This window comes from Cololabis saira, chromosome 20 (genome assembly GCF_033807715.1).
Source record: "Cololabis saira isolate AMF1-May2022 chromosome 20, fColSai1.1, whole genome shotgun sequence".
NCBI classification, from domain to species: domain Eukaryota; kingdom Metazoa; phylum Chordata; class Actinopteri; order Beloniformes; family Belonidae; genus Cololabis; species Cololabis saira.
The window spans coordinates 38708478-38719451 of NC_084606.1; the positions used below are offsets into that span (position 1 = coordinate 38708478).

At 43.2% G+C, this 10974-nt stretch overlaps 1 protein-coding gene across 1 annotated transcript in view; it reads left to right on the forward strand.

The window, feature by feature from the left end:
- The window catches only part of LOC133420535 (interferon-induced very large GTPase 1-like), a 28260-nt gene extending 18049 nt beyond the window's left edge, over positions 1 to 10211 (forward strand). The window contains exon 2 of the mRNA XM_061710229.1: positions 4811 to 10211. Coding sequence (XP_061566213.1) covers positions 4811 to 9486 — 4676 coding nt within the window. The 3' untranslated portion in view covers positions 9487 to 10211. The remainder of the gene's footprint in view (positions 1 to 4810) is intronic.
- Positions 10212 to 10974: the final 763 nt, after the last annotated feature.

Consider the following 10974-nt stretch of genomic DNA (forward strand, 5'->3'; position numbering starts at 1 on the left):
AGATGAAAAAGTCTCCTTTATAGACACAGAATGCATCATTTAAAGAAGCTCATTATTCATATTAGCTTAGAAAAAATGTCAACAGAGAGGCTCATATGAATTTAAACTTTTTACTTCTTAACATATTATCTTATAATGTCCAAATATATTCTAAAATGTCTACCCTTTAAACTGCTAAATAATATTAATATCTAAATAATCTTCTATATTTTAAAGCCTTACTGGCCTTCTCAGATGCTGCAAAAAGACACAAACAGCCCCTTAACAGGCCGCGTCTCTGCCTCTCTGCATCTCTGCATCTCTCCCCCAACCATACAAATCTGCTAAAGCTCAGAGCAGATCATGATTTGACTTAGGAACTTTTACGACCATGGCCTTTGACCCTGCAAATTTTACGTATCTCTCTTTTACCTTTTCTGTCTTTTTCCAATTTCCCATTTTAAAGCCAACTACGAGGTCAATAAAATCATATTTCTCTTTCTCTTAAAATGACAGAATATATCTACTTTACCATTTTCACAGTATCTCATGAATGCACACGACAGTACACAGAGGCACACACACAAATGCAGGCGCGTAACACACACAAACGCAGCCCACACTCACACTCCCCAGCACACACACAAATGCAGGCGCGCCAGCAGTTGCGCCAGCAGTTGCTGCTAAGTTTTACATGTAATTTCACAAAGTCTCACCATCTCTGTTTCTTAGACTCATGTCAACATGGATCTTATTATTGTATCTTCACAGCGACACACCCTCACCATTTAAGTTTCTCGGGCAATTTAAAACCTCTAATCCTAGGCTCAACACAGTGATTTCGGGGTGTTTCAATTCCAGCTTTTACCCAGCACTATCCGTGCACCCGTCGATGCCACGGTGGGAGTCGCCACACTCCAAGACTTCTCTCAGTGACTTTGGGGTGTCTATTCCCGGGCTTCTAACCCAGCTCTGTCCGTGCACCTGTTGATGCCACGGTGGGAGTCGCCACACTCCGAGACTTTGGAATGCGTACGGTAACAGGGCCTGTAACCCTGCCCCTCAAAAGGGCTTCAAACCCCAACACCCCGGGACTCTAACCCTTACTATATACTTCCTCTTTAATTTCTATTCCAGCCTTTGTCTCTCTTTTTTTTCTCATTAAATTTAGCAGTTGGGCAGCACGGTGGCTTAGTGGTTAGCACTGTTGCCTCACAGCAAGAAGGTCCCCGGTTCGACTCCCAGGCCCGGCAAGGGGTCTTTCTGTGTGGAGTTTGCATGTTCTCCCCGTGCTTGCGTGGGTTTTCTCCGGGTACTCCGGCTTCCTCCCACAGTCCAAAAACATGCATATTAGGTTAATTGATGATTCTAAATTGCCCGTAGGTGTGAGCGTGAGTGTGGTTGTGAGCATGGTTTGTGTGTTTATATGTGTCCCTGTGATGGACTGGTGACCTGTCCAGGGTGTAACCCCTGCCTCTCACCTAAAATGAGCTGGGATAGGCTCCAGCAGACCCCCGTGACCCCGCAAGGGATAAAGCGGGTAAGATAATGAATGAATGAATGAATGAATTTAGCAGTTGTCATTAAATTTAACAGTTGTCATTAAATTCAGCAATTGTTCTTAAAGGAGCTGTATGTAAGAGCAATAATAAAACGAATCATAAAATGACCCCCATATGTCAACAGACATTTAAAAATCATGTTCATTTTATTATGTATAGTATATTATATTATTATTAGTATAGGTATCGGATAGGTGAATGGATGAATGAATGGGATGCCTGGGTCTGGGGCCCTCCGTTGTCGGGCCTGCGCGGGTGTCGCCTTGTTGGGGGGTTCCCTCTCTCCGGGCCCGTCTCCGGTCCCCCCCGCTGCCTCTACGGCGGGGCGCCCCTCTGGTCTTGGAGGGCCACTTTCGTGGGGGACGGGTGCGCCTGCCCGCGTCGGCGGCCGGGGCGGCTCTGTCTCTCCGGGCAGGCTGGCCCCCTGCCGGGTGGGTGTCGTTGGCCTGAAGGGTGAGGGCCTCCTGGCCGCGTGTCCGGCCCGGACCGGGTGGCCGGGGATTGCCTGGGTCGCGGTCCGCCGCCGCGGGATCCCTGGCTGCTTCTTTCCGCGCCGTGGGGGCCCCGCCCGCGGGCCCCCTCGGCCGCCGCCGGGTGGGGGGGGGGCCTCGCAGGCGGTGGGTTGCCTCCCTCCTACTTCTCCCCTCTGTGGGGTTTGCCGGTGGCCTGGGTTCCGGGCTCTTCCTTGTCGGCCTCTGGTCTCGCGGGTGGCGGGGTCGCTCCCCCCCCTCCCCCACTATAGATACACTTCAGGTGGAGCTTTGTTTGGTTTATTACACACACACACACACACACACACACACACACACACACACACACACACACACACACACACACACACACACACATATAGTCATTTAGTCACATGCACACACACACACACACACACACACACACACACACACACACACACGCATGATCATATACATACACACACACACACATAGACATACACACTGGCTTGTTCACCTGCATGCTGGCTCTCTAGTTTTTGGGTTTAGGTAGCGGTAGCGATAGCTTAGCTCAGACTGCGATCAGATCTCAAGATTTAGGTCGATTGCTGTTCGTGTTTTGGTTGGCTCCGTGCCGGTTTCGTGCTTTGTTTGTGGTTTTTTGTTGCAGATTTCCAGTGCTTGACGTGTGTCTCCGTGTGTTCCTGCTTCCTGGATTGGCAGTGGATGTCGTCACCCCCCCCCCCACCCCCCCCCAAAAAAAAAAAAAAAAAAAAAAAAAAAACACTGGGTTTGTATGTGTATATTTATGTATGTGTACGCATATGTGTGCGTATATATATGTATATATTACATATAGTAATAATGCACATATATACACTTTTGGTTTCTACCGTCATGGTATCAATCAATAATATGTGTGCAGACAAGGTAAAAAAAAAAAAAATCATGTTCATTTCAAATACTTATGTCACTGACAACAGCACTCAAGCCAGGATATTCCAGTTTAAAAAGAGGAGTTACAGCCCTCAACTGATGTTTATGTTGTCATTTTTTGTTTTGGCCTGAAGCTCCACCCTCCACCTATCTCCCAATCACCAAGTCAGTATTGTTTCTGAAGCTCCACCCTCCACCTATCTCCCAATCACCAAGTCAGTATTGTTTCTGAAGCTCCACCCTCCACCTATCTCCCAATCACCAAGTCAGTATTGTTTCTGAAGCTCCACCCTCCACCTATCTCCCAATCACCAAGTCAGTATTGTTTCTGAAGCTCCACCCTCCACCTATCTCCCAATCACGAAGTCAGTATTGTTTCGGCATCCGGGTTGCCAGCTCGGCTCTAATTATCGCAGCCATGGCAGCCTACGTTCCTGCTGCATTCTGCAGCCTACCTGGCAACCTCTGGTCGGGGGGAGGAGGGGGAGGCTACACGCCGCTCAACAATATTTTGAAAGTGACTGCAGTACCAGTTTTGGCCATTTCTTACAGACGGCTCCTTTAAATTCAGCAGTTGTCATTCCTTAAATTTAGCAGTTATTAAATTCAGCAGTTATCATTCCTTAAATTTAGCAGTTATTAAATTCAGCAGCTGGGTATTTAGTGGTATCCAATTCGGATGAAAGGTCTGCTTACCCGGTCTTTTTCGTAACCAACTGTTCTGTCCTAATTACCTCTTTTCCTCTTGCTCAATCCCGGACGAGCCCCCAAATTGTTGTGATCGAACTGATCACCCCAGGTTTTTTGATCGAGCTGGAAAAGTTAAAAAGGACAGAATACTTGGATAGAATTTGATCGTCTTCTGCAGAAGGAGAAGCCAGCCTCTGCTTCACTGGGTTCTGAGTTCTCTCTCTGTAAGGCTGAGTTTATTGCTGTGAGAAAGGGGGAGGATGGCCCAAATTTTATTGCTGGGCGGCCCCCCTTATCTGTGCCTGGTACAGAATTCCTCCTTTCAGAGACAAGTCAGAATACACTCACATTACGTTTTAACACATAGACACATTTAGTTAATCAGCATATGCAGTTTACATATTCAGTGTGGTTTTGAATTATTTTATCCAACACTAACTGACTTCGTCAGAAAGAATTGAGAGTTGAAAACTTTGGGAATGTTACATAAATTCATAATGAGGAAAGACACAGAGACTACCTTGGAATGGGTTTTTAGCGCACTCCTGCAGGAAGGGGAGAGCAACAGGAGTGCAGGGCAACGTGTGGCCCTCATTGAGAACTCCTGAGCTTCCCCCAGATCCTCCCTCTAGAAGATGCTTTTATTAAGAAACTTTGACAGGAAATGACGATATAAGGACAATGAATAGTAAACAATTAGACAGTAGACAATGGGGTGGAAGTGATAACGTGTGATTGAGTCCTGACATAACAGTGGTTAGCTGTCACCAGGACAGTGGTCAGCTGTCACCAGGACAGTCCAAAACCTGAGTAGATCAGGAAGTGGCTGCCGTGACTTCTGTTGACCAAGCATGTGACAGTTTCACAATGACAAAACAAGTTCAAAGGTTGATTAACCTCACAGGAACTACCTTAAAGCTGCAGCACAGCCATCAATGAATTAATTGATTAATTCAACCCAGTTGATGTTATCAATGCAGTCCTCACCATCCCTGTTCCCATATTTTATTTGTTGAGAACCAGCTCTCCTGGCTTTGTTGAACTTTATTGAACTTGGTTCATGGGTTCAGATAATCAATAGTTGTGTGTAATATTTATGGGCAAGCTGCTTTATTTTAAACACTAAGCTCCTCTTGTAACTGCAGTAGTTAAAGACCATTATTTTTATAAATATTTTCTGTATCTCCACAGAGACCGACCTGGAGAGCCTGCTGGAGGATCTGGGGTTGACGCCGTACTGCAGAGAGAAACTAACACTCAGCAAGATCCTGGAGATTGATGAGAAGACCATCACTGATGTTCCTGTCAAGAGTAAATCAGATCTCCCATGGTATTTTATAAAGAAACTGATGATGGTTAATGTAACAGCTGGAAATATGAAGTGCACATCAGCTTATGAGTCAACGTATGATGATTCATTAGGGACTGAGTTAGATTTGCGTGATCTACTTGACAGTCCAAACACAGACGACACACTAAACCCTCTCGACATAATCACTGCTCTCTTTCTGTGTTCAGATGCTTTTGTACAACAAGAAATGGCACTAAAATTTTCAATGTGTCAATTCGCTGTGCCTCTGCTGCTTCCCAGCTGTGATACAGAACAGTGTACGCTCATGCTGTGGGCCATGAGAGACATTGTCAAGAAGTACAGACCTCCAGCTCTTTCACAATCCAAGGGTTTCATTGAAGAGAGAATAGTTGATTCTCAAGTTCCAATGATCTCTTTTGTGAGACTGGGTAACTGCTCCTTGTCAAAGTCAGAGATCCTCAATAAGCTTCTCAGCAATTCTCAGCAGTACCACAACACCTTTGTTCACCACAACATGGAGGGTGGTGACAGTCCAAAAAGAATATCCAACGGACTGACAGAAATCACCTGGTACCTTCCTTGTGGGAACACAGACATCGACCTTTTCAATCAACCAGTGGCTGTTGCTAATCTTCACGGGGACATTGCTTCATTTGAAACACAATACTCCTTTCTGTGTCAGACATCTGCAGCAGTTTTTGTGTTCTTTGACCATTTGGAGTCTGAGTGCAAAATTCTTACGAACCAGAACAATAAAGCGCAAATCTTCTTGGTGGGAAACAGTGAGAGCAAGAACTTCAGCTTAGATGCTCTAAAAAGTGTAGCTATCAAATTGGGCTTGATGAAAAACAACATTATTATTAAGAGAAAAGAGAAAAATGATGCAGATTTTATCAAACGGCTGAGAAAAACAGTCAGTGATGTAGTTGAGAACCCACAGATGAAGATGCCAATAGCAAATATGGCCGACATTGCTCATGAACTGGGAATCCTGGTTGATGAAGACTCTCCAGAGTGTCAGGCTGGAAAGAAAAACGCAGATGCCATCACTGAAGAAATTCAAAACCTCCTTCAGTACAAAGATGAACAACTTCCTCTGCAAGGCCAAATATGGAAGGAACTGACTCACTTAGAAAAAGAGGAATTTCGCCTAAAAAAAGTTGGATCTAAGAACGTAGAAATGTACAAAAGTGACCTTGAGCAGCAGAAAGAGGAACTCCGGAAAAAGCAGAGCTCCTTTAACCTGTCCCCAGCAATGACATGCTTCATCAATGCAATATCCAGACCAGGAATAGAAAGATGTTATTTCGTGAAATGGATGCGATTGAACCTTGATAACGTCTCTCGTTTAAAACTCTCCGCACTAAGAGAGCTGTACAAAGAAAAGTGCAAAGATTCTGCAAACAAAGAGGAGGCGAAAGAAATTGATGGACAACTTTCCAACAGCTCTCTGGGGACTGAACATTTCTTCCGTGAAATGGGTCAGATCTATGAAGCTTCCCTCTCACTTCCACAAACACACCCATCACGTCAACAATTGCAACATCTGCCCAAACTCTGTGCACAGTTGTTGCTTGATGGGTTTCCTCTTGAACTTGTTGATGGAGATGCATCCAACATACCTCTGAGATGGGTGAGTGACGTTCTCATTCAGCTGAATCACTTAGTGTCTCCAAAGAACAAAATACGGGTAGTTACAGTTCTTGGAGTTCAGAGCACTGGAAAGTCCACTCTCCTCAACACCATGTTTGGAGTGCAGTTTGCAGTCAGCAGTGGTCGATGTACTCGCGGAGCCTTCATGCTGCTCATCACACTCAATGAAGACATCAAAAGAGAACTTGGCTGTGACTTCATGGTGATCATTGACACCGAGGGTTTAAAGTCACCAGAACTTGCTCAGCTGGACAACAGCTGTGAGCATGACAATGAGCTTGCAACGCTTGTGGTGGGGCTGAGTGATATCACCATTATCAATATTGCAATGGAGAATTCAACTGAAATGAAGGACATTCTGCAAATAGTGGTTCATGCTTTCCTCAGGATGAAGGAGGTGGGCAAAAAACCAAAATGTCAGTTTGTTCATCAAAATGTTCCTGATGTTTCTGCTCATGAGAAGAACCTACGAGACAGGAAACTGCTCCTGGAGCAGTTAAATGAGATGACCCAAGCAGCCGCCAAAATGGAAAAGAGAGAGGAGAACAAAAGCTTCACTGATGTGATGGAGTACAGTCCAGACACGGGGAACTGCTACGTTCCTGGACTCTGGAATGGAAACCCACCAATGGCACCAGTCAATGTGGGATACAGCCAGACTTTATACGAACTCAAGAAGAACATCATCCAACAACTGAGAGAGTGTGTGTCATCTGCTAATGATGTATTGGAGTTTAAAGAGTGGATGACCAGTCTGTGGAATGCTGTGAAGCACGAAAACTTCATCTTCAGCTTCAAAAACAGCCTTGTAGCTGACGCATACATGAAGCTCTGCACAGAGTTCAACAGATGGGAGTGGGAGTTCAAGAAATCAATGTACAGCTGGATTAGCAATGCAGAAACAAAGATTTTGAATTTTGGTACAGTCGCTGCAAAGTCTCAAATATCTGATATGGAAGAATTCCTCACTCACTTAAAACATGAAGCGACCACAGAGCTGTCAAATTGGGAGAAGAAGCTCCTTGACAATCTGGAAGAATACTTCAAGCAAACAGATGGACATGTCCATTTGGTTGAAGGACACGAAGAGGAATTTAAAAACAGTGCAAAGAACCTTCGTAGAGAATTGGAAAATTCTGTCGTAAATCATCTCACAGCAGCAGCTGATATCAAACGGGGACTGAAAGAAGTCGACAAAATCAAGGAGAATCATACAAAAGAAATAGAAAAGGCAGTGAGTGAATTAATTACTCAGTGTCGAAAGAAAAAGGTCCAAATGAAAGACAGAAAGTTAGAAAAAGAGTTTGATAAGATGTGGCATGAAACACTGAAGAAGATGTCTTACTCTGAACTAAAACACACAGATGTTTTCACAGATGTGAGCCACTATCTGAGAGAAAATGTTTCACGCAAAGGGAGTCATGCTTGCGAACTCCTGAGTGGACAAAGCCTTGAAAAGTGTGGGTTGGCAGCGTTCAAATACAAACCTGAAAGATTGCCTGGAAAAATAGAACACAAAGTCAGGGGTTGGTTAAGTCTTCAAGATCTCGTGAAAGCCAGACAAAAAGTGGCTGACAACATCATAGCTGCTTGCCAAAACTCTGTAACAGACAAAACAAAAAGAAAAACCAACTACCACAACACTAACATCCAGGAGATCCTTCGCATCATTGATGAAATGTTGAACAAGGCTGATGTTGACACAGATATTGAGTTTGAAGTTCCTCTGAAGCAGCACATCTGTGCAGATGCAGCCAGAAACTTTCAGAGAATGCAAGAAGACTTCACGCAAGCAAATGACCCCAAGATCCTTCTGGATAAAAACAAGGAAAAGTTCTGTGCAGATTTCAAAGATGTTTTCCACAAACGAGACCAGTGCCACAAGAAGGCTGAAGAGTTCACAGAACAATGTCTGAAACCTGCTGTTGAAGACTTTGTCTACCGTTCTCTGGGTCCCAATATCACTGAAGAAATGATGAGAAGTAAAGTGTTCAGCACACGAACCTCCTTCCAGGGTTCAGTTCTTATGGATTTGCTGTCAAAGGAAGACTTCAACAGCTATCTAAGCTGCATTTGCAATTATGAGGATTATGTAAAAACATGGATACTTGAACAAATAAAGGAGCACTTCTCAGATGCGTCTAAAACATCTGGGTATGAGGAAGAACACCTCAAGTCGAGCATCAAAAATATAAAGGACGCCATGGAAAAGGCCAAATCAGGGAAGAGTGCTGACCTGAAGACATTTGTTGAACGCATCTGCAAAGAACTTGGTGATAAACTGGTCATTTCCCAGGATGCTCTTGGTGCCTTCATGATCCTGAACAACGCTGACCGGGAGCAGTTTACTAAGTCACTAATTGCATCCGTGGAGAAGATGGAAAAAACTCTTAAGAAGAAGTTTAAATGCACAACCTTTGAGATAAAACTAGAACATCTCCGTGTGAATCCTCAGACTGAGCTTTTCACCAGAGTGGTCGGTTGTGGGAAACAGTGTCCGTTCTGTCAAGTTCCCTGTGAAGCAGGAAAAGACAGACATAAAGATCACTTTGCTTCCCTGCATCGACCACAAGGTCTGGCTAAATACACGTCTGCCAGTTCAGAAAAACTTGCAACTAACATTTGCACATCTCTTGTGATCAGTGACAACCGCTTTTGCTGCCACGCCACCGACGATGAATATCATCCTTACAAGTCTTACAGGGAAGTTTTCCCAGACTGGCACATCCCTCCTGATGGGAGTCTTGAGTCGTCAGACTTCTGGAAATATGTGATGAACAAGTACAACGAGAAGTTTGCTGAATCATATAAGGCAGAGCCAGCTGACATTCCTGAAACTTGGAAGAAAATTACAAAACAACAGGCAGAAACAAGTCTAAAAAACTCATTTAACATCCGCTGAGACTGATCATATTCAACCTCACTTTCTTTGATGGTGAAAGTGGACCTTCTACTCTGGATGTCGTGTCTTTTTAATGGTCTTTACGTTTCTTTATTAACAACTTCGGTAACACATATAGATAGCAAATCAAAAAGGTTTATAAATGCTGATATGAGAAAACTGATCGATGTGGTTTTCTTTTATCTGCATTTGCTTACAACAATAAAAAGTCATCTGATTTATTTTTTTGTGCTTGTCATTAAATCATTTCTTACAAATTAATATTCACCAAATCAAAGTAAAGATTTTCTTTAGTTTGTAAATGTTGTATGTTTTATTTTTACTTTTTTGTTAAAAACATTGTCATGTGATTGAGTTTATTCTTCTTTTTGATCACTTTGGGAACAGCAGAGGTTATAAAAGTAAACATGATATTTACTCAGTTACACCTGAAATCACTGACTGAAATGAAATTTTTGTTTTAATACAAATCTCACATTATAAAATAAGTCCAATGCTTTTCCGATTTCTCATTCCAGAATGTAAAGCATTACGATCATGACTGTACTTGCTTTTTGGCATAATTGCATATGCTTTCTTTTTATCTTTTCTTTTTTTTAGCTTTAAAAGTACAACAAGTACTTTGCTGAAGTACATCATTATAAAGTGGACTTTAATGTATTTTGGAGAAATATCAAAGAAAACGTTCAAGAGTAACCAATAATGACTGTAAACAGCCTTCATCACTTGTGTTTAAAATAAACCTTTTCACTCGTGAAAATTTTACTCTCATTTGATTTGTCATAATGTTAAAGAAAATCACTAACTGATCTCTTTTTTTTTTTTTTTACCTTGTCTGCACACATATTAATGGTTGATACCATGCCGGTAAAAACCTAAGGCATATATATGTGCATTATTACTATATTTAATATATATACATATATATATGCATACATACGCATACACATACATAAATATACACATACAAACCCAGTGGGGGGGGGGCGGGTGACATCCACTGCCAATCCAGGAAGCAGGAACACACAGAGGCCTCACGTCAAGCACTCGAAATCTGCAACAAAAACCACAAACGAAACACAAAACCGACACGGAGCCGACCAAAACACGAACAGCAATCGACCCAAATCTCGAGATCCAATCACAGTCTAAGCTAAGCTACCACTAACTAACCCCAAAACTACAGAGCAAGCATGCAGGTGAACAAGCCAGTGTGTATGTCTTTGTGTGTGTGTGTGTGTGTGTGTGTGTGTGTGTGTATGTATATGATCATGCGTGTGTGTGTGTGTGTGTGTGTGTGTGTGTGTGTGTGTGTGTGTGTGTGTGTGTGTGTGTGTGTGTATGTATATGATCATGCGTGTGTGTGTGTGTGTGTGTGTGTGTGTGTGTGTGTGTGTGTGTGTGTGTGTGTGTGTATACATGTCTCTGTCGCTATGTGTGTGTGTGTGTGTGTGTATGTGTGCGTATATGTATGTTTGTGTGGCTGTG